This window comes from Zonotrichia albicollis, chromosome 30 (assembly GCF_047830755.1).
Source record: "Zonotrichia albicollis isolate bZonAlb1 chromosome 30, bZonAlb1.hap1, whole genome shotgun sequence".
Lineage (NCBI taxonomy): Eukaryota > Metazoa > Chordata > Aves > Passeriformes > Passerellidae > Zonotrichia > Zonotrichia albicollis.
The window spans coordinates 4,892,817-4,914,122 of record NC_133848.1 but is presented as its reverse complement, the minus strand read 5'-3'; the positions used below and the strand labels follow the sequence as shown (position 1 = coordinate 4,914,122).

Genomic DNA, 21,306 nt, shown 5'->3' with positions numbered 1-21,306 from the left:
TCCCAGTAATTGATCCCAAAGATCCCTGTGGTCTCTGTGATCCCAGTATCCAATCCCAATGATCTCAGAGATCCTTGTACCTGATCCTAATTATCACTGTGATCCCAGTATCCAATCCCAATGATCCCAGTGTTCCCAGTGATCCTTGTACCCAATCCCAATGATTCCAATGATCCCAGGGATTCTTGTACCCAATCCAAATGATCCCTGTGATCCCAATGATCCCTGTGATCCCAGAATCCAATCCCAATGATCACAATGATCCCTGTGATCCCAGTACCTGATCCCAATGATCCTGGTGAGCCCAGTGATCCCAGTAATTGATCCCAAAGATCCCTGTGGTCTCTGTGATCCCAGTATCCAATCCCAATGATTCCAATGATCCCAGTGATCCTTGTACCCAATCCCAATGATCCCCATGATCCCAATGATCCCTGTGATCCCAGTACCTGATCCCAATGATCCTTGTGAGCCCAGTGATCCCTGGGATCCCAGCACTTGATCCCAAAGACACCTGTGGTTCCAATGATCCCAGAGATCCTTGTACCCGATCCCAAAGATCCCAGTGATCCCAGTATCCAACCTCAATGATCCCAGTGATCCTTGTACCTGATCCCAATGCTCCCTGTGATCCCAATGATCCCTGTGATCCTGGCACCCAATCCCAATGATCCCAGCGATCCCAATGATCCCAGTATCCAACCCCAGTGATCCCAGTGATCCTGACACCCAATCCCAATGATCCCTAAGATCCCAGTGATCCCTGTACCCGATCCCAATGCTCTGTGATCCCAGTATCTGATCCCTATTATCCCTGTGACCAATCCCTGCAGGAATCACCATTTTACTCCCAAAACCCCAATTTTCCTCCCCAAAAAGAGAACTCCCTGGATCCCTACCAACAACATTCCCCCATCCCACGCCCCGGATCCCCTCCCAACCCACAGATCCAACCACCAGACGATGCCCAGCACTGGAAAGCGACCCTGGAAGAGGAGGAATCCCTGGAATCCATGGAAATCTGGAGCCTGGGGAGGCGCCTGGAGTGCAGGTGCAGATCAGGTCTAGATCAGGTCTAGACCAGGTCCAGACCAGGTCCAGAGCAGGTCTAGATGAGCGGGTAGGAGGCGTAGCTGGCGATGCCGCAGAGGTTGGAGGCGTTGCGGGCCATGCGGATGTACCCGGCGTCCCCGAAATGCACGCCCCAGCTTTGGGAACAGGGAGAAGAAAACAGGGAAAATTCCTCATTTTTTTTTAAAAGGAGAAGGTGCCAGAATCCTGAGATTCATGGAACCATTTGGTGTGGAAACCCAGGGCACCACAGGGAATATTTCTCTGTTTGCTCTTGGGTGCAATGACCCCCCAGGGGAACACTGATTTTGACCCTCATTCATGGAGAAAGTTTTCTAAACTTCAAGATAGACTAAAATCCATAAAAGTTGGAAATTATGGAGAGTAGTGTAGAGGTATCACTTGGTGAGAAATTTAAATTTTGGGATTTTTAGTGTGCAAGATGGAAGGTCGTCCTGGGTTTCTTCTTCCTTCTTCTTCATGGGTTTGGGTGGCATTTTGTAATTGGGTGGGAAAATCCACATTGTGGGCTTTTTGGGATCAGTTATTGGGTTAAAAGGGGAAATAATGTAGGTGTCAGTTCTTAATTGGATAGTTTAGTCTTAAAAGACCTTGGAACAAGAGATTGTTGGCCATTTTGTGCCTTGCTGCCCAACTCGCCATAGTGAAATTGTTTTACTGATAAGAAATAATCGACACTTGAGTCCCAGCATGAAATATCACCTCAAATGTCTCCAGTCCAGACCCAGAGAAACTCACAACTGGTACCACCACAATTTGGGTTGGAAAAGTCCTCGGAAATCACAAAATCCAACTGTCCCCAAGGTTGCCAAGGCCACCACCATGGCAATGTGTTCCCAAGTGCCACATCCACACGGATTTGGGCAGCTCCAAACACAAAATCCTGGGATTATGGAGTGGGTTGGGCCAGAATGGACCTTGTGGATCATCGTTCCAACCCTCCCATGGGTGAAGAAGCACCTGGACAAGGCCCTGAGGGACAAGGTGGGAGTTTTGGGGTGTCCAGGGCTGGGACTTGGACTCTTTGTGGGTCTCCATCCAGCTGGGAATGTTCCAGAATTCCCTGTGGATGCTCAGGGTTTTTACCTGTTCTTCACCAGCCAATATTCCTTGTTTTCCAGGGAGCCGTATCCCACCACCAGCACGCCGTGGTTCACCACCTGCGAGCACTGGGGGTCATCAAACACCCCTGGGGAGGGAGAAAATTCAGAATTCCAATGGATCCCAGCCTCCCTCCAGGAATTCACCACCAGCCTCCCAAACCCCACCCGAATTCCCAACGACCCCTCTCACCAGGGAAGGATTCTGGGGCGAAAGAAAGGAAGAAGATGGATTTGGAAAGTTGGAAGGATTCTGGGGTGAAAGAAAGGAAGAAGGTGGATTTGGAAGGTTGGAAGGATTCTGGAAAGAAAGGAAGAAGGCGGATTTGGAAAGTTGGAAGGATTCTGGGGTGAAAGAAAGGAAGAAGGTGGATTTGGAAAGTTGGAAGGATTCTGGGGTGAAAGAAAGGAAGAAGGTGGATTTGGAAGGTTGGAAGGATTCTGGAAAGAAAGGAAGAAGGCGGATTTGGAAAGTTGGAAGGATTCTGGGGTGAAAGAAAGGAAGAAGGTGGATTTGGAAAGTTGGAAGGATTCTGGAAAGAAAGGAAGGAAGAAGGTGGATTTGGAAGGTTGGAAGGATTCTGGAAAGAAAGGAAGAAGGTGGATTTGGAAAGTTAGAAGGATTCTGTTGGAACGTTGGAAGGATTGTGGAAGGAGAGGAAGAAGGTGGATTTGGAAAGTTAGGATTCTGTTGGAATGTTGGAAGGATTGTGGAAGGAAAGGAAGAAGATGGATTTGGAAGGTTGGAAGGATTCTGCAAAGAAAGTGGATTTGGAAGGTTGGAAGAGCCCTAAAGGCCTCAAGACCATCCCACTCCAGCCTCCCTCCAGGAATTAACCCAAAAATCCCCGAATTCCGCCCAATCCGGAGGCCTCACCGGAGCGGTAGAGGAAGAAGCTGGGCCGGGTGGCGTCGATGGCCACGGCCACGGGGCCCACGGTGGCCACGGCGTCCCTGAGCGCGGCCTCGTCGCCCTCGGGCAGCTCCACATAGCGGGAGCAGGAGGCGGCGCGGGCGGAGGCGTTGTAGTGGCACGTCCCGTTCTGATGGGAAACGGGGGAAAAACGGGAAATGGGAATGAGGTGGGAAATGGGAATGAGCCGGGAAATGGGAATGAACCAGGAAATGGGAATGAACCGGGAAATGGGAATGAGGCGGGAAATGGGAATGAGGCGGGAAATGGGAATGAGGTGGGAAATGGGAATGAACCAGGAAATGGGAATGAACCGGGAAATGGGAATGAGGTGGGAAATGGGAATGAACCAGGAAATGGGAATGAACCGGGAAATGGGAATGAGGTGGGAAATGGGAATGAACCAGGAAATGGGAATGAACCGGGAAATGGGAATGAGGTGGGAAATGGGAATGAGGTGGGAAATGGGAACGAACCGGGAAATGGGAACCAGGAATGAGGTAGGAAACAGGAATGATGTGGGAAACGGGAACCAGGCAGGAAATGGGAATGAGGTGGGAAATGGGAAGGAGATTGGAAATGGGAAGGAGATGGGAAATGGAAATAAACCAGGAAACAGGAATGAGCTGAGAAACGGAAACGAGACAGGAAACGAGAACGAGCCAAGGAATGGGAATTAACTGGGAAACGGGGATGAGACAAGGAATAGGAACAAGTCTAGAGATGGGAACCAGCCAGAAAACGGGAACAAGCCAAGAAATGGGAATGAGCCAGGAAATGGGAATGAGGTGGGAAATGGGAATGAGATGGGAAATGGGAACCAGGTGGGAAATAGGAATGAGGTGGGAGATGGGAACGAGCCGGGAAACGGGAATGAACTGGGAAATGGGAATGAGATGGGAAATGGGAGTGAGCTGAGAAACGGGAATGAGCTGGGAAATGGGAATGAGACGGGAAATGGGAATGAGATGGGAAACGGGAGTGAGCTGGGAGATGGGAGTGAGCCAAGAAATGGGAAAGCAGCAAGAAACGGGAATTAGACGGGAAATGGGAACGAGCTAACAAATGGGAACCAGCCGGGAAATGGGAACAAGCCAAGCAATGGGAATGAGCCAAGAAATGGGAATGAGCCCATGGGATCCAGGAGCGTTCCCAGACCCCCATCCAAGCCCCTCCAGTCCTGCCTCCCCCATCCTTGGTTTGTTTCTCACAGGATTCTCTGTCCTTTTTCCTCAAAAACATCCAAAATTCCAACCCCATCCTGGGGTTGGTTCGCCTTCTCAATCCCAACTAAATCCAGCACAAGATTCCATCCTCATCCTCCTCTTCCCTGAAGCCTCCATCCTCGTCCTCCCTATCCACAGATGCTTCTCATTCCCTCCAGACCCCAGGAACAGCTTTTCCCTCTGTGGCTCCACGTTTGGAGAGTCAATTCCCACTTTTTCTTGGATTGAGCTGTTGTTGCTCTGACCCATTTCCTGGGATCGTGTTTTCAGGAGGCTCCTGACCCATTTTCCCCTCCCCTCCAGCTCGTTGCTTAAGAAATGGTGAAATAACCAGGTAGGAATTCCAGCTCCTGGTCCAGTCATTCCCCTCCAAACAATCCCAAAGTTCCTGGCCTGGCTTTGGATCCTGAGGTGCCACCAGAAAACCAACGCAGGGGGAATTGGATTGGAGAAGAGGGAAGAAAACAGGAACAGGGTGAGGTTTCCATGAGTTTTCCAGGAAAAGAGGTTTTCCAGGCCCACCTGAGCCGTGTAGGGATAGGACTCCTCGGACTCGATGCCGCCGTTGTCGATGATGTACTGGAACGCCTCCGTCATGAACCCGCCGGCACAGCCCTTGTTCCCGTACATCCCGGAGCAATCCACCAGGTTCTGGACGCTCAGGGACACCAAATTCCCGGTTTTCAGCTTCAGCTGCGCCTCCAGCGCTCCCACGGCGCTGAAGGCCCAGCAGGATCCGCAGGCGCCCTGCGAAGGAGGCGGGAGAGGCTCAGGAGCTGCCGTGGGGAGCAGAGGGAGGATCCCGGGGTGAGGCTCACCTGGTTCTTCACCTCGGTCACACAGCCCTTGTCCCGCCAGTCCAGAGCCTCGGGGATGTCCCCAACAGGCCGGGGTCGGGCTGGGAATGCAGAATTCCCACGGGGACGGGGACGGAGCTGGAGCCCCGTCAGCAAAGCCGCCACCTCCTCGCTGGTCTGGGGGGAAGGAGAATCCCAGAGGGTGATTCCTGCTCTGTGTCAGCCCCATATGAGGGTGGTGCGGGATTTCTGAGGTGGAATTGGCTGTGGGGGATCCTCAACTCCTTGTTTTTCCATTTAATTTCCAGAGTTTAATCAGAAAAGGAAAAGCTCAGCCCCAGCTCCCCAAATCGCTGGAAAATGGGTCATAACCCCCCCGCAAATTTGGGATGATCCATAAAAATCCCAAATGACCAGGACAGCTCCTGTGTGCCCCAAACCCCACCCCAGGGAGTTCTTTCCTCACGGAATTCCTCACAGAATTCCAGACAGCTCCGGTGTGTCCCAAATCCCACCCAAGGAGCTCTTTCCTCACAGAATCCCTGTCCCTGGCTGCTGGATCCCACCGGGACGGGCTGAGGGGGGTGTCAGGAGCTTTCCCACCCCAGACCCACCAAGATCCAGGTTCAGTCCCCCTCCAGGGCAATTCCAGAGGGCTGGAACCGCTGCCAGCACCCACCATGTCCCCCAGGTGGTTCATGCCCAGCGTGTAGGAGCGGAGCCCCAGCGAGTGCTCCAGGTTGTGGAGGGTCACCAGCCACAGGTTCTTCTCCCACGTCAGGCGACGGAGCAAATCCTCCTGCAATCCCAGCAGGGCCCTGTCAGAGCCGGGACAGCCCCTCCAGAGCCATCCCAGCCCAGTTCATCCCAGTAAAAGCCGTTGGGAGCCCCAGCTGGGTCATCCCTGGGGAGCGGCTGCGCTCAGAACGCCATCGGATCTTATCCAAAATCCTGGGATATTCCCAGGACATTCCCAACTCCCATCCTATCACATTCCCACCTGGGGGTGATATTCCTTGCCGTAGGATTTTTTCCAGAGCTCCCAGTGCCGGTCCAGCGCGGGGTCGGGCTGTCCCAGGGCCAGCACCAGCAGGGCCAGGAGGGCGGCGGGAGCCAGCGGCTCCATCCCGGGATTCGGAGCAGGAGCCGAGGGCTCAGAGCCGGGATTGACCCCTCGGTGACAAATCCGGTCTGGGCAGGGAGGTGACAACACCCCGGTGACCTGGTGGTGCCACCGGCCCGCCCGGACACGCAGCACAAAATTCCCTGCAGGGGAGAATCCCGGAGCCAGCCTGGTGTCCGTGAGGACAGGCCAGGACACATCCGAGCTGCTGGGACAAATCCATGCCCAAAAATCCCCAAATTCCCTGGTTTTACCCAAGCAGTGCCCCCCAGCATGGGATACACCGACAATCCCACAATCCAGGTGGAGGTTTGGGATAAAACAGACCCTAAACCCCCATAAATCCACTTGTCCCCGAGTTTTACTTCCTCCAAGGGCTCCTGGGGCGGGGATTAAAACATCAAAGCCGCCCAAATTACCTCCAGAAGCTGCTCCGGGCCGGCTCCGACCTCCAGGAGGGGCTGGGGAGGGGATCTGGGGATTTGGGCTCGGATCCGGAGCGTTCCCGGCGCCGGCACTGCTGGGATTTGGGGCACGGGGCAGCGGCGCCGTGGGGAGAAATCACGAGCCAGGAAATGAGGGAACGAGGAACCGAAAGTCCAAATTTCAATTTCAGTTCAGCTCTGAGGGGCCGGCAGGGCGAGAGGTTCCAGAAAACACCCAGGGAGGGAGGGAGGGTTTGTTGTTTCAGCACCCCAAAAATGCAGGGTGAGAGCGGGGTCACAGCTCGGAGTGGGTTTGGGGAGCTCCAGGTGGGAATGGGGAGAGCTGAGCCCCCAGTTCACCCCACCAGAGCCAGATCTGGGCAAAACATCCTGGTTATTCCCCTCCAGATGGGAAAAGAGGATCCACATTAGGATCAGAGCACTGATCCATGTTAGGATCAGCAAGGGGAGCAGGAGACATGGATATTCCCAGTTCTTCCAGTTAAACCACAGACAGAAAAGGTTTATCCAGGTGCAATTCCCAATTGAGCATCCCCACAAGGACAGCAAGGAGATTTGTCCCACCCCAGGGTGGTGGTGGCACCACCTGGATTGAGAATCATGGAATGCTTTGGGAAGGGACAGCAGGGACACCTCCCAGGAAGGAATTCCCTCCCCACATCCCCAAACCCCGCTGTGTCCCTGCAGTCAAGAACCAGACCTGACTCATTTTGGGTATTTTATCCAAAATTTATTAGCGGGAAGCGGAGGGGGCGACAGGGACAGGGCGGAATTCCCGTGTGTCTCCGTGGCATCCCGGCTGCCTCAGTGCTGCTTCCGCCGGAACGAGCAGCCTGGGGGAGCAAACACAGACCTGGCAATGCTGCATCCCTCTGGGAACGGGAATTCCAACTCTCCCAACCCGAATTCTGGGGAATTCTGCTGGTGAATGCTCCCAAAACAGCCAAAATTCCAAACCTCTCCTTGGCATTGCAACCCTCCACCAGAATCCCAAAACTCTGCTGAGGGGGGAATCAGTCCCGCTGACATCCCAAATCCCCCCTGGGATCCCAAATCCCCCCACCCCAAGCAGATACCATCCCATCCCAGGGTCCCAAAACCCTCCACACGCTGCCCCCCACCCCAAACATCCCCAGATCCCCCCAAGCCCTCCTTGGGTGGCACCTCCCCATAGAGCAGCCCCAAATTCCTCCATCCCCTCCCACCTTCGGTATTCCCAAAGCCCCCTCGGGATACCCACCCTCGGTGAGCCGGGCCTTGCCCCCCGTGGGCTGGCACAGCACCGTGGAGCAGCCCACGCAGAGCACCACGGTCTGGGCATGGCTGAACACGGTCGTGATCTTGTAACAGCCTGCGGGGACAGCGTGGGGACAGCGGAGTTACCGGGGGGGACAAGGGCAGGGGGACCGGGACACGTGGAGAGACGCGGAGGGAAAATGGGACAGGGCAGGAAACGCGTGAAGGAACACGAAAGGGGGATACCGGGAAGGACACGGAGGGAGAGCCCGGTGGGAAACGGGGAAAAACACGAAGAGACGGCGGGACACAGAGAAATAAACACATGGAAGGGCGAAGAGAGAGCGGAGACAACAGCGAGACACAGGGAGACCCTCGATGCCCACCGGGGCACTTGACGTCCATGAAATACGAGTTGGGGCTCTGCACCAGCCGCTTCTTCTTATGCTTGCGCTTCTCCTCCTCGGGAGACGGATGCAACAGGTCCTTGGCGAGCTGTGGGCACACCGGGATCGGTCAGTCCTGGGCGCACCGCGATCGCTCCCGCTCCCCCCACCCTCCGTCCCCTCACGCCGCTGCCGCCATCTTGGGGCTCCCCCGTTCGCGCTCCTCGCCCTCAGCGCCCCGCGCGCCCCCGGCCCTGCCGCCCTCCCTGCGCCTTCCCCGCGCCCTCCCGCCCCTCGCTGGCCCCGCCGGGCGCGGTCCCGGGGCGGCCGAAGGGCGGTGGAGCCCGGGCAGGGTCGGGCCGCACTCACAGGCATGGCGGCGGCGGCGTGAGGGGCCGGAAAGGGATGGGCTTAGCTCCGCATCGCCATTTCCGTTGCGGGGTGGCCCCAGGGGCGGAAGTGGGGCGGTGCCATAGTTGGGCTGTGGCGGCGGTGCTGACGCCATTTTGGGAAGGTCGCTCACTTAGCAGCCTTTTGGGACGGTCGTTAAAGTTGTGTCACTTTGACTAAGGCTCCCCCATTGCCGCCATTTGGGGAGATCCTTTAGACTGTCGGAATTTAGGAAGGGGCCTCATTGTCAGGTCGTTCGTGTTTCCGCCATTTTGATGGTCCTTGTGTTGTCGCCATCTTGGGGAGGCCTTCATGGCCGTCCGCCATTTTGAGAAGGTCATTGAACCGCTGCCATCTTGGGATGGTGGCGCTAGCGCCATTTTGGGAGTGGCATATCGGTGTAGTGACGTAAGAGTACCGATTTGGTGACGTCATATGGGCGTGGCGTCACAACGGGAGGCGGGGCTGCAGCCAGGCCCCGCCCGGGGGGGCCGGCCCGGTCCCGGTGGCGGCGGGCGGTGGCGGGGGCCATGGCCAAGGCCTACGACCACCTCTTCAAGCTGCTGCTGATCGGGGACAGCGGCGTGGGCAAGACCTGCCTCGTCATCCGCTTTGCCGAGGACAACTTCAGCAGCACCTACATCTCCACCATCGGTGAGTGAGACCCCCTCGGGACCCCCCCGGGACCCCCCTAATGGGGACCCACCGGGATTTACCGGCACCCGCCAAACCGGGACCCACCGGGATTGTCCGAGACTTCCCTCGAGACCCTCCCCAAGTGGGAACCTCCGGGATTCACCGGGACCTCCCAACGGGACCCACCGGGATTGTTCGGGACTCCAATCGTGGGACCCCTCTGGGATCCCCCAACCGGGATTCACCGGGACCCCCCCTCTCTGAAGTCACTCAAGGACCTTTCCCAGATGCTTCCACCCCGGGACCCCCATCCCGGGATTCACCGGGACCCCCTCCTCACCGAAATCCCCCCGGGACTCCTCCCAGATTCCTCTGTCCCGGAACCCACCGGGACCCCATCCCGGGATTCACCGGAACCCCCATCCCGGGATTCACCGGTACCTCCCCTCTCTAAAATCCCCGCGGGACCCCTCCCATATCTCTCTGTCCCGGCACCTCCATCCCGGGATTCACCGGGCACTCAGCAGGAACCCCCACCCCAAAATCCCCGGGACCCCCACGCTGGAACTCACCGGAACCCCCCACCGGGAGCCCACCGGGTTCTTCCCGGGAACCTCCACCCCGGAATGCCCCGGGATTCCCCTCCCGGATTTTGCCCTCCCCTTTCCCGGAGAGCCAGATGGTTCCTGGGCGCCGGAATGCCGGCGCTGCGAGCACTGGGAGCACTGGGAGGGGACTGGTTCTGCTCCCAGTGCCCCTCTCCCTTTCCCCCAGGCATCGACTTCAAGATCCGCACTGTGGATATCGATGGGAAGAAGATCAAGCTGCAGGTCTGGTGAGTCGGGGATGAGGGATGCTCAGGGAAGGTTGGAGACCCCCAAAATCCCCCCAAAAAAATTCCCCCAAAATCCCCAAACCCGCCCCGTTTCCGCAGGGACACGGCGGGACAGGAACGCTTCAAAACCATCACCACGGCCTATTACCGCGGAGCCGTGGTACGGGGAGGGGGCTGCAGCCCGGGGGGGGTCGGGACCCCATCCCAAAACCGCGGGCAGGGGGTCCCGACCCCCCCTGTGACCCCCGATCCCCTCCAGGGCATCGTCCTGGTGTACGACATCACGGACGAGAAATCCTTCGAGAACATCCAGAACTGGATGAAAAGCATCAAGGAGGTGGGTGGGGGGATTCTGGGGAGGGAGGGGGGGGAATTGGGTGGGGGTCGCGGGGGTCCTGCCCGTGTTTCCCTCTCCTGTCCCCAGAACGCCTCGGCCGGGGTGGAGCGGCTCCTCCTGGGCAACAAGTGCGACATGGAGGGGAGGAGGAAAGTGCAGCGGGACGCGGCCGAGAAGGTGGGAGGGGGCTCGGGGAGGGGGCTGGGAGGGAATTAGGGGTGCTGGGGGGTCCCTGGGGGTGGAACTGGGGGGGTTTTGTGGGATTGGAGGGTCTGGAGGCGGCTTTGGGGCTGGGGGGCTCTGGGGACACACTGGAGGAGTCTATGGGGGCTCCATGGGAATTGGGGGTCACAGGAGGGTTGGGGGGTGTTATTTGGATTGGGGGGGGGTCCCAGGGGGTTTGGGGAGGGGTTAGTGGGATTGGAGGGGGTCCCAGGGGGCTGGAGGGGCTGCGAGGGGATCACAGGAGGGTCACGGTGCCTCAGCTGGCCAAGGAACACGGGATTCGCTTCTTCGAGACCAGCGCCAAGTCCAGCCAGAACGTGGAGGAGGTGAGGGGGGGTCCCTGGGACTGCACCCCCAAATTTGCCGGGATGGGAGTCCCTCCTTCCTCCCGGAGGGTCCCCAGGCACTGCCCCCCCTCTGAGCAGCCCCTGTCCCCGCAGGCTTTCTGCACGCTGGCACGGGACATCCTGCACAAATCCTTCAGCAAAGCCGTGAGTGGGGCCGGGATTTGGGGGTGGGGGGCAGCCCAGGGACCCCCCCTGCGCCCCCCTGACCCCCCACTCTCTCCGCAGCCCCCCGGCAGCAGCAGCAGCAGGGCCCTGCTGGAGCCCGGCGCCCCCCGGAAGGCCGGCGGGAGGTGCTCCCTGGGGTAGGGGCTCGGGAGCTCCCCGAGACCCCCGGGGCAGCGCGGGCGCCTCTCCGGAGGGATCTGGGGGGGAATCTGGGGGGATTTGGGGCTGCCCCCCTCTCTCCTTGTGCCATAAAGCCCCGCTGTGCCTTGTCCCGGCTCCGGAGTCTCTTTGATGGGGGTTTGGAGGGAGCGGAACGGGGTTGGGGTCGCGGTCGGGAGCGGGATTGCGATCAGGATCGGGACTGGAGACGGGACCGGGATCCGGGACCCGGATCGGGGTCGCGACCGGAATCGGGACAGGGACCGGGACCGGTATCGGGATTGGAGACGGGATCGAGATCAAAATTGCGATCGGGACCCGGACCGGGACGAGCGGCGGCGAGGCCGCGCCCAAGCCACGCCCACAACACCAAACTTGGATTTGAACCACGCCCACGCTCAAGCCACGCCCACAACACCAAACTTGGATTTGAACCACGCCTACGTCCAGAGCCACGCCCACAACACCAAACTTGGATTTGAACCACGCCTACGCTCAAGCCACGCCCAATCATATCCGCATATCCCCGCCCCTAATTAAACTGAAATCACGCCCCTCATAAATTAAGCGGTGCCCGATATGGTCAAGCCACGCCCCTTTTGCGACCTTCCAGTCACGCCTCTCTCTCCCATTGGCTGAGCCTCCAGGCCCCGCCCTTCCCCTCCCGGCACCCCCGGCAGTTCCAACATGGCGGCGCCGCCGTCGCGGCGGGGCCGGGCCCGGTAGTTCCCGGTAGATCTCGGAGGATCGCGGGGGTTCCTGGGCTTTCCCGCGGATCCCGCCGCCCCGATGGGGCCCGGCGGCCTCGCGGTGCTGCTGGCGGTGCTGAGTGGGCTGCGGTGAGCGGGGAACTGGGGAGACCGGGGGGTGGAAGGGACTGGCCCGGTGATGGGCCCTCACGGCAGCTCCTCTGTGCCCACAGCCCGGCGGCGTCGGCGGCGGCGGCGAGCGAGGAGCGGCCCGGTGAGCAGGGCAGGACCGGCGTTTGGGACGGTCTCGGGGGGCTCGGTCTGGTCCCGGGGGGCTCGGTCTGATCCCGGAGCTCGGTTCAGTTCCGGGGGCTCGGTCCGAGGTCCGGGGGGCTCGGTCTGGGGTCCGAGGGGCTCGGACCGGGATAGATCCGGGGCTGTGAGGCTGGACACGGACGGATCTGTCCGGTAGCGGGCTCCGGGGCTCTGTCCGGTACCGGGGCGCTCCCCGCCGGTTCCCGGTAACGCGATTCCCCCGCCCCGCAGCGAGCCCCGCGGTGGCCACGCCGTGCTGGCGAGTGGAGCAGTTCGTGGTTGCCCAGGAGTGCACGCGGTGCTCCGGCTTCGAGATGGTGAGTGCGGCTCCCCGGGCTCGGGTCCCCCCGTTATCCCGGGGTTCTCCCCGTGACCGAGCCCTCCGTGCCCCCGTTGGCAGAAAACGATCCCGGCGTGCGGCCCCACCGGCTTCATCGAGAAGATCAACTGCGCCTCGTCCCACCGGGATGAGTACAAGAGGTGGGGCCGGGAATGAACGGGATTGGGGCCGGGAATTAACGGGAACGGAGCTGGGAATTAACGGGATTGGAGCTGGGAATTAACGGGATCGGGGCTGGGAATTAACGGGGATCGGGGCTGGGAATTAACGGGGGATTGGGGCTGGGAATGAACGGGGGATTGGGGCTGGGAATTAACGGGATCGGAGCTGGGAATTAACGGGGGATCGGGGCTGGGAATTAACGGGATCGGGGCTGGGAGTTAACGGGGATCGGGGCTGGGAGTTAACGGGGATCGGGGCTGGGAATTAACGGGGATTGGGGCTGGGAATTAACGGGGGATCGGGGCTGGGAATTAACGGGATTGGAGCTGGGAATTAACGGGGGATTGGGGCTGGGAATTAACGGGATAAGGGTTGGGAATTAACGGGATCGGAGCTGGGAATTAACGGGATCGGGGCTGGGAATTAACGGGGGATCAGGGCTGGGAATTAACGGGATTGGAGCTGGGAATTAACGGGGGATTGGGGCTGGGAATTAACGGGATAAGGGTTGGGAATTAACGGGATCGGAGCTGGGAATTAACGGGATCGGGGCTGGGAATTAACGGGGGATCAGGGCTGGGAATTAACGGGATCGGAGATGGGAATTAACGGGATCAGGGCTGGGAATTAACGGGGGATCGGAGCTGGGAATTAACGGGATCGGGGCTGGGAATGAACGGGATGGGAGCTGGGAATTAACGGGGATCAGAGCTGGGAATTAACGGGATCGGGGCTGGGAATTAACGGGGGATCGGGGCCAGGAATTAACGGGATCGGGGTTGGGAATTAGCGGGATTGGAGCTGGGAATTAACGGGGTATTGGGACCGGGAGATCCCGGGATTGGGGCTGGGAGATCCCAGGATCGTGGCTGGGAATTAACGGGGGGATCGGTGCTGGGAATTCCATCAGGGCCGGGAATTCTTGTGACATTGGAGCTGGGAATTCCAGGGGGATCAGGACCAGGAATTCCCGGGGGATCGGGGCAGGCGATGGGGCTGGGAATTCCCATGTGATGGATGGAGCATCCATTCATCCATTCATTCATTCATTCATTATCCCCCCGGGCCGGGCCGCAGCTGCCGCTCGGCCGCGCTGGAGGCTCAGCGCTTCTGGCGCTTCGTGGGCTCCGCTCTGGGCGTGGCGGCGGCGGCAGCGGCGCTCGTGGTGCTGCGGCAGCGCGTGCTGGACCGGCGGGCGCTCGAGAAGGTCCGCAAGCAGATCGAGTCCATTTAGCCGGAGGCTCCCGAGGGCTCGGAGCCGGGAATTCCGCTGGCCCGGAGCGCTGGGAGGAGAGGCAGCCCCGGCTTTGCTGCCCGGACCTGGAGTCGTGCTGGGATCTGCCCTGGGCAGCATCCAGGGCATCGCCTGGAGCGGGTGTGGAATAAATCCCTGGGTTTGTCCTTTTGGGGGGGATCGCCGTGCCCCCCAGCACCGGGATCTGCTCTGGGATCATCCTCCAGGAGAGGGATGTGGAATAAATCCTGGTCATGGTTCTTGGAGTGAGGCTGTGGTTGTTTTCTTGGGGGGATCCCCATTTATTCCAGGGCTGAGGGTCCCCAGGGGGTTGAAATGTGGAATAAATCCCAATCCATGTTTGGCCTTTGGAGGTCCCCCCGACATTCCATGGGGTGCAAACACAGTTCAGGTTTATTCTGGAACGTTCCCCCATCACATCTCATCCCCGTGTCCCCGTGTCCCTCCTGTCCCCGCGTCCTGCCTGGAGGAATTGGTGCCCGGATCCCTTTGGAGGGCGGGAATTCCATCCCCAGGCCCCTCCCCGGCTCCGTCCTCCGCTCCCGGTCCCGGCTCTGGCCCCGACATCCACCGGGGGAACGGGAATTCCGCGGCCGCTCCCGGTTCCCGCCTCGTCAGGATGTTCCTGGAGATCACTGCGGGAACGGGGACACCGATGGGGCGGGAGGGGCTGTCCCGGTTCCCATCCCGGTGCTCCCGTTACTTCAGGCCATTCCCGCCCCCCCTCCCGGTGCTCCCGTTACCTCCGGTGGGCCCGAGGCCGTCCCGGTTTCCGTCCCGGCGGAACGGGCTGGAGCTGGGCAGCAGGATCAGCCCCAGCGACAGGAACAGGATCTGCGGGAGGGACGGGAGCCGTGAGCCCCGGAGCGGGACCGGGAGGAACCGGGAGGGTCCCGGAGGGGCCGTACCAGGACACAGGTGCCGGTCTGAGCGGGCTTGGTGGAGGTTTCCTTGATCAGCGCCTGGAGCTGCCGCAGGAGAGACCTGCGGGAACGGGGGTCAGCTCCGTGTCCATCCCGGTGCCCCATCCCGGTGCCCCATCCTGGTCCTCCATCCCGGTTCCGTGCCCATCCCGGTGCCCCTTCCCGGTGCCCCTTCCTGGTGCCCCATGCCCTTTCCAGTGCCCCATCCCAGCTCCGTGCCCATCCCGGTGCCCCATCCCAGTGGTCTGTGCCCATCCCGGCTCCATGCCCATCCTGGCTCCGTGCCCATCCCGGTGCCCCATCCCGGTGCCCCTTCCTGGCTCCGTGCCCATCCCAGTGCCCCTTCCTGGTGCCCCATGCCCTTCCCGGTGCCCCTTCCCGGCTCTGTGCCCATCCTGGTGCCCCATCCTGGCTCCATGCCCATCTCGGTGCCCTTCCTGGTGCTCCATGCCCATCCTGGTGCCCCATCCTGGCTCCGTGCCCATCCCAGTGCCCCATCCCGGTGCTCACCCGTTGCTCGTTTCCAGCTCCTGCACCTTTTTCCGCAGCTCCTGGTTCAGTGCCGAGCACGCGGCCGCCCTGCCCGGACAGACAGAGGGACAATGACCGGGAAAGGGGCACACCGGGATAACGGGAACGCCGGGATAACGGGAATGTCGGGATAACCGGGACCCCACCTGCTCTCCAGCTCGTCCAGGTATTCCTTCTTCCTCCTCCGGCTGTCCTGCGCCGATTGTTTGTTCCGGATCTTTCTCCGCACCTTTTTCAGGAGCCGCTCCTGGGCCTGGGGCACCGAGGGGTCACTGCTGTGCCCCCTCCCCCCCCCCCCGGTGCCACCGAGCCCCCCGTGTGCCCCCCGGCCGTACCTGGGTGAGGGGCAGCGCCCCGGGCAGGGTCACCCCCTCCTGTGCCAGCAGCCGCTGCTCCTCCTCCGTCAGCCGGAGCTGCGCGACACGGGGGGAATGGGGGGAATGGGGGTAAACTGGGGGGACTGGGGGGAACTGGGGTGAGCTGGGGGAATCTGGGGGTGAACTGGAGGGACTGGGGGCGAACTGGGGTAAAGTGGGGGGGTCCAGGAGTGAACTGAGGGGGTCTGGGGATGAGCTGGGGAGGTCTGGGGGTGAACTGGGAGGTCTGGGGTCGAACTGGGGGGGTCTGGGAGGGAACTTGGGGGGTCTGGAGGTGAACTGGGGGAGCTGGGAGTGAACTGGGGAGGTCTGGGGGTGAGCTGGGGGGTCCGAGAGTGAACTGGGGGGGAGTCCGAGGGTGAGCTGGGGGGACTGGAGTGAACTGGGGGGGTCCAGGGGATCAGCTGGGGAGGTCTGGGGACAAACTGGGGGGACTCGGGGTGAACTGGGGGGGACTAGGGTGAGCTGGGGGGGGGTCTGGGAGTGAACTGTGGGGACTGGGGCAAACTGGGCGGGGGTCCAGGAGTGAACTGGGGGAGTCTGGGGGTGAACTGGGGGGGTCCAGGGGCAAACTTGGAGGGGTCGGGGAGTGAACTGGGGGCTCCGGGTGGGAGCTGGGGGATCTGGAGATGAGCTGAGGAGGTCTGGGGATGAACTGGGGGTGTCTGGGGGTGAGCTGGAGGGGTCTGGGGGCGAACTGGGGGATCTGGGGAGGTCTAGGGGTGAACTGGGGGGTCCGGGGATGAACTGGGGGGGTCCGGGAGTGAACTGGGGGATCTGGGGGCGAACTGGGAGCACTGGGAGCAAACTGGGGGATCCGGGGATGAGCTGGGGAGGCCCGGAGTCGAACTGGGGGGACCGAGAGTGAACTGGGGGGGGGGGGGGGGTCCGAGGGTGAGCTGGGGATCTGGGGATGAGCTGAGGGGGTCTGGGGGTGAAATGAGGGGACTGGGAGCAAACTGGGAGATCTGGAGATGAACTGGGAGGGTCCGGCAGTGAACTGGGAGGGTCCAGGGGCGAACTGGGGGGGTCCAGGGATGAGCTGTGGAGATCCAGAGTCGAACTGGGGGGACCGAGAGTGAACTGGAGAGGGGTCCGAGGGTGAACTGGGGGGGTCCGAGACTGAACTGGAGGGTCAGGGACTGAATTGGGGGGGTCTGGGGGCAAGCTGGGGGTTCCGGGTGTGAGCTGGGGGTGCAGGCACTCACCGCGGGCTGGGGGTCGGGCTGCGGGGCCAGCTGCACGCCGGGGAGCAGCGAGGGGTGCAGGGGCGCGCTGAGGTCACAAACCACCTCCAGCAGCACCGGCGGGGGCCCCTCGGGCCGGGGCGGCTCCGGCCCGGTGCCGAGCCCGCAGGCGATGTCGGGGTTCACCGTCAGCCCCAGCAGCTCCTCTGTGCCGCTGCCCTGTGGGGACACCGGGCCGGGGTCCGTGACGGGACCCCCGCGACATCCCGGGGTCCCCGGGGGGGTCCTGCCCGCCCGCGCCCCTCCCGCCCCCACTCACATCATCCTCCGGGAGCGTCAAGATCTGGAAGCCCAGCACCGGCACCGGGAGCGAGGCGGGATCCGGGAAGAGCCCGTCGGGCTCCGGGAGCTCCGGTGCCTCCATTGGGGTTCCCTGGGGATCCCTCGTGCCCCGAGCCCCGGGGATGAACCCCCTGCGGGTCCCCCGGTCCCCGGTGGTGCCGCCGCCTCCGCCCGGTGCCGGCGCCGGGCACCAGGATCTCCGGGATCCCGGGGAACGCGGCCAAGTCCCGCCCCGTGCCGGGAAGGGCCGGGATCATCCCTCCCCCCGCGGGGCTCAGGGCTCCGGCCGCGCTACCGGGACATCGGGGGTACCGGAGGGGTGCGGCTGCCCCGGTACCGCGCCCGGAGGGTCTCGCGGGGCAACCGGGAACGGGGGAACCGGGCTTGGGGCAGCTCGGTACCGGAGCCGGTGCCCCCCGCGCCCCCTGGTAACGGAGTTGGGGTGGAGAACCAGGGAGATGCCCCCGGTAACGGGGTCCGGGAGTGCAGGAACGGGGAGATCCCCCCGGTAACCGGGGCATTCCCCCGCCCCGCCCGGCCGAGCGGACACGTGCGCGCTCCCGGGGCCGCGGGGCCGCGCGGGCTCCACTCGATCCCCATTGGCTGCGTCGCGCGTCAATCAGTGACGTAAACGGGGATCCCGCATCGCTATTGGCTGAGCTGGTGGCGCTGCCGCCCCCCGGAGTTCCCGGGACGCCGTTGGGATGCGGCGGGCGGTGAGTGCGGGGCGGGGGGAGCGGGGGTCCCGTCGGTTCCGTCCTCGGTTCCGTCCTCGGTTCCGACCCCCGTTCCTGTCCTCGGTCCCGGTTCCGATCCCAGTCCCTGCAAAATCGATCCTTGACTCCCGGTCCCGGTCCTTATTTCCCGATCCCCGCTCGGTTCCCGGTTCGCAATCCCGGTTCTTGATCGTGGTCGCAGTCCCGGTCCTTGATCCCGATCGCGGTCGTGGTCCCCGGTCGCGCTCCTTGACCTCTAACGCGGTCTGTGGTCCCAAGTTCCCCATCCCGGTGCCCGATTCCGGTCCCGGTCCTTGTTCCCATTCCGGTCCTTGTTCCCATTCCGGTCCTTGTTCCCATTCCGGTCCCTCCCCGCCGCCCTGTCCGCGTCCCGGGGCCCCCGGGCGGGGGGGGTTCGGTGCCGGGTGAGTCACCGGGGCCGGGGGCGGCTCTGACCGGCCCGTCCCGTTCCAGCCCCGCTTCCCGGGGATGCGCAGCGCGGCTCGGAGCTTCCCCGGCGGCTGCGGGCGCTGAGCACCGGGAGCACGATGGACACCGGCATCGGGGACACCGGCACCGGGGCCTCGCTGGCCTGGAGCCCCGGGGCGGCCTGGCAGCCCCCGCCCGGGCTGGGGGTGAAGTTGGGGTCGCTGGTGCTGCTGCTGCTGCTGCCCCTCGCCTGCGGCCTCGCACCCCTCTGGTGCTTCCGACAGCCCCCCGGTACCGGGAATTGGGGGTCTGGGGGGTCTCGGGGGTCTCAGGGGTTCGAGGAGTGGGGGGGCTCATGGAGTTTGGGGGGTTCACGGGGGTCTTGGGGAGTCTGGGGGTGTCCGAGGGGCTGGAACAGGCTGGGACCGGGGCTGTCCCCACGGGGCCTGGCAGGGTGCAGGGTTGAGGGGAGGGGTCTCGTTGGGGTCTCAGCCCCCCCAATTTCCCCCGCAGACCCCCGCAGCCCCGTGCTCAGCCTGGTGAGCTGCTTCTCGGGCGGGGTTTTCATGGGCACCTTCCTGCTGGACCTCCTGCCTGACTACCTGGGCAGCATCGGCGCGGCGCTGGAGGGGCTGCGCATCACGGTGAGACCCCCGGGGCTGGCACTGTCCCCAGAGGGGTGTCCCTGTCCCCACGGGTGTCCCTGTCCCCACGGGTGTCCCTGTCCTCATGGGTATTTCTGTCCCTGGGATTGGGAGGGGGTGGCTGGGATGGGGACAGTGCAGGGGGGACAGTGAGGGTGGGACAAGGGCAGAGAGGGGACAGTGGGGATGGACATTGAGAAAGGGACAAGGACAGAGCTTGGACAGGGGGAATGGGACAAGGCAAAAGGGGGACAGTGCAGGGACAATAGGACAAGGACAGAGGATGGACAGTGGGGATGGACATTGAAAGTGGGACACAGACAGAGGGAAGGACAGTGAGAGTGGGACAAGGAGAGAAGGGGGACAGTGAGACAGGGACAAGGACAGAGAGATGGACAGTGAGAACAGGACAAAGAGCACGGACATTGCAGAGGGTACAGTGAGAATGGGGCACTGAGGACATTAAGGATGAGGAAGGAGGGCAGCTGGGACAACAGAGAAGGGACAGCAGGGCCAGCCGGGTGCCAGCGGAGCAGCCAGAATGGTGACAACATCCCCCAGAATGGTGACAATATCCCCTGGCCTCTCCAAAGTGCCTCTCCCAGCTCTGTGCCTCAGTTTCCCTGTCACATGACGCACAGACAGATCCTCCTCTGCCCGCAGCTTCCCCTTGGCACTGTCCCGTCCCCCTTGGCACTGACTGTCCCCACTGTGCCCTCCCCACAGCTGCAGTTCCCCCTGCCCGAGTTCATCCTGGCCATGGGATTTTTCCTGGTGCTGGTGCTGGAGCAGGTGACGCTGGCGCAGCGCGAGCTGGCCGAGCCTCCCGAGGAGTCGCGGGCGCTGCTGCCCAACGGTTCCTCCATCCAGGCCGCGGCTCCCGGCCCCGGTGTCCCGGTGGGCTCGGCGGCGCCCGGTGCCCCCGGGGCGCTGCGGGCCGGGGCGCTGGCGCTGGCGCTGGCGCTGCACGCGGTGCTGGAGGGGCTGGCGCTGGGGCTGCGCGAGGGGGACGCGGCGGCGCTGCGGGTGCTGCTGGCGCTGCTGCTGCACAAGGGCGCCGTGGCCTTCGGCCTCTCGCTGGAGCTGCTGCGGAGCCGCCTGCGCCCGCCCGCCGTGGCCTCGTGCCTGGTGCTGCTGGCCCTGATGTCCCCGCTGGGCGTCGGGGTGGGCACGGCGCTGGCGGCGGGCGCGGGGCCGAGGCAGCGCCTGTGCCGGGCCGTGCTGGAGGGCTTGGCGGCCGGCACCTTCCTCTTCGTCACCTTCCTGGAGATTCTGCCCCAGGAGTTGGGGGTGCCGCGGAATCGCATCCCCAAGGTGATCCTGATCCTCGCCGGCTTCGCGTTGGTCAGCGCCATCCTCTTCGTCAAGGGATGAGATCTGCCGGGATCTGCGCCCGAGCCTTGGAGGATCCCGTGGGATTCCTGTACCCGGAAGTGCCAAAGTGCCTCTCCCAGCTCTGTGCCTCAGTTTCCCTCTCTGACCTGTCCTCTTTCCCAAGCCCAGCCTGGGACCCCATTCTTGCTCCCACCCTGCACCCCCCTTTTCCAAAGTGCCAAAGTGCCTCTCTCAGCGCTGTGCCTCAGTTTCCCCGTCTGCACAAGGGATCGGTGCTGTGACCCCCCCCCGGACACCGGGAGGGGGTGAGTGTCCCCCCCCCACCCCATAACCACAAGTGCCCTTACAGACTCCCCCGGATTTGGGGGTGTTGGATGAAGCAAATAAAGAACTGAACCCCAAATTGCTGCCTGTGCCTGGGGAGGGTGGGACGGAATTTGGTGTCACAGTGTCCTCCCTTCATCCCCCAGGATATATGGGCTGGGGGAGTCTGGTACCCCCTAATTTGGGATCTGGGGGGTTTCTGCTCAGTTCCCAGGCTTGGGGAGGGGGTGACCCCGCTGTACCCCCAGAGCCGCCCACATTTCTGAGCCCCTCCATTCTCGTCCGCCCCATTCCCCTCACGGCGCAGACCACGCCCCTTCCACA

At 62.3% G+C, this 21,306-nt stretch overlaps 6 protein-coding genes across 8 annotated transcripts; 3 read left to right on the top strand and 3 right to left on the bottom strand.

Moving 5' to 3' along the window:
• Positions 1 to 933: 933 nt before the first annotated feature.
• On the bottom strand, positions 934 to 6,837 carry CTSS (cathepsin S). 2 transcript variants are annotated; one of them, XM_074529201.1, is made up of 8 exons: positions 6,671 to 6,837; positions 6,129 to 6,394; positions 5,808 to 5,927; positions 5,150 to 5,305; positions 4,854 to 5,078; positions 3,070 to 3,235; positions 2,179 to 2,281; positions 934 to 1,208 (listed from the first exon to the last, which is right to left on the bottom strand). In XM_074529201.1, exons 2-8 carry the CDS (start codon positions 6,252 to 6,254, stop codon positions 1,109 to 1,111), a joined length of 996 nt encoding a protein of 331 aa, XP_074385302.1. In that variant the 5' UTR covers positions 6,255 to 6,394; positions 6,671 to 6,837; the 3' UTR covers positions 934 to 1,108. The 2 variants fall into 2 exon arrangements, with proteins under 2 accessions (XP_074385302.1, XP_074385301.1); XM_074529200.1 differs by having other exon boundaries at positions 936 to 1,208; positions 6,129 to 6,319; positions 6,671 to 6,836.
• Positions 6,838 to 7,405: 568 nt separating this feature from the next.
• RPS27 (ribosomal protein S27) lies at positions 7,406 to 8,828 on the bottom strand. Its single transcript, XM_074529219.1, has 4 exons — positions 8,689 to 8,828; positions 8,320 to 8,428; positions 7,938 to 8,048; positions 7,406 to 7,530 (listed from the first exon to the last, which is right to left on the bottom strand). The coding sequence occupies exons 1-4, from the start codon at positions 8,692 to 8,694 to the stop codon at positions 7,502 to 7,504; spliced, it is 255 nt and encodes an 84-aa protein (XP_074385320.1). The 5' UTR covers positions 8,695 to 8,828; the 3' UTR covers positions 7,406 to 7,501.
• Positions 8,829 to 8,951: 123 nt separating this feature from the next.
• On the top strand, positions 8,952 to 11,981 carry RAB13 (RAB13, member RAS oncogene family). Of its 2 annotated transcripts, none has more exons than XM_074529196.1 (8): positions 8,952 to 9,363; positions 10,120 to 10,180; positions 10,280 to 10,340; positions 10,440 to 10,517; positions 10,605 to 10,694; positions 11,041 to 11,068; positions 11,183 to 11,233; positions 11,315 to 11,981. In XM_074529196.1, exons 1-8 carry the CDS (start codon positions 9,240 to 9,242, stop codon positions 11,893 to 11,895), a joined length of 1,074 nt encoding a protein of 357 aa, XP_074385297.1. In that variant the 5' UTR covers positions 8,952 to 9,239; the 3' UTR covers positions 11,896 to 11,981. The 2 variants fall into 2 exon arrangements, with proteins under 2 accessions (XP_074385297.1, XP_074385298.1); XM_074529197.1 differs by having other exon boundaries at positions 9,146 to 9,363; positions 11,003 to 11,068; positions 11,315 to 11,524.
• An 81-nt stretch (positions 11,982 to 12,062) lies between these two features.
• Positions 12,063 to 14,419, top strand: JTB (jumping translocation breakpoint). Its single transcript, XM_074529214.1, has 5 exons — positions 12,063 to 12,252; positions 12,336 to 12,376; positions 12,649 to 12,734; positions 12,818 to 12,897; positions 13,997 to 14,419. The coding sequence occupies exons 1-5, from the start codon at positions 12,203 to 12,205 to the stop codon at positions 14,151 to 14,153; spliced, it is 414 nt and encodes a 137-aa protein (XP_074385315.1). The 5' UTR covers positions 12,063 to 12,202; the 3' UTR covers positions 14,154 to 14,419.
• Positions 14,334 to 17,693, bottom strand: LOC141725491 (cyclic AMP-responsive element-binding protein 3-like protein 4). The gene is made up of 8 exons (XM_074529203.1): positions 17,512 to 17,693; positions 17,214 to 17,411; positions 15,964 to 16,041; positions 15,775 to 15,881; positions 15,608 to 15,676; positions 15,083 to 15,158; positions 14,918 to 15,008; positions 14,334 to 14,809 (listed from the first exon to the last, which is right to left on the bottom strand). The coding sequence occupies exons 1-8, from the start codon at positions 17,614 to 17,616 to the stop codon at positions 14,589 to 14,591; spliced, it is 945 nt and encodes a 314-aa protein (XP_074385304.1). The 5' UTR covers positions 17,617 to 17,693; the 3' UTR covers positions 14,334 to 14,588.
• Positions 17,694 to 18,091: 398 nt separating this feature from the next.
• Positions 18,092 to 21,061, top strand: SLC39A1 (solute carrier family 39 member 1). Its single transcript, XM_074529202.1, has 4 exons — positions 18,092 to 18,250; positions 18,725 to 18,970; positions 19,193 to 19,323; positions 20,050 to 21,061. Exons 2-4 carry the CDS (start codon positions 18,799 to 18,801, stop codon positions 20,695 to 20,697), a joined length of 951 nt encoding a protein of 316 aa, XP_074385303.1. The 5' UTR covers positions 18,092 to 18,250; positions 18,725 to 18,798; the 3' UTR covers positions 20,698 to 21,061.
• The last annotated feature ends 245 nt before the right edge of the window (positions 21,062 to 21,306 follow it).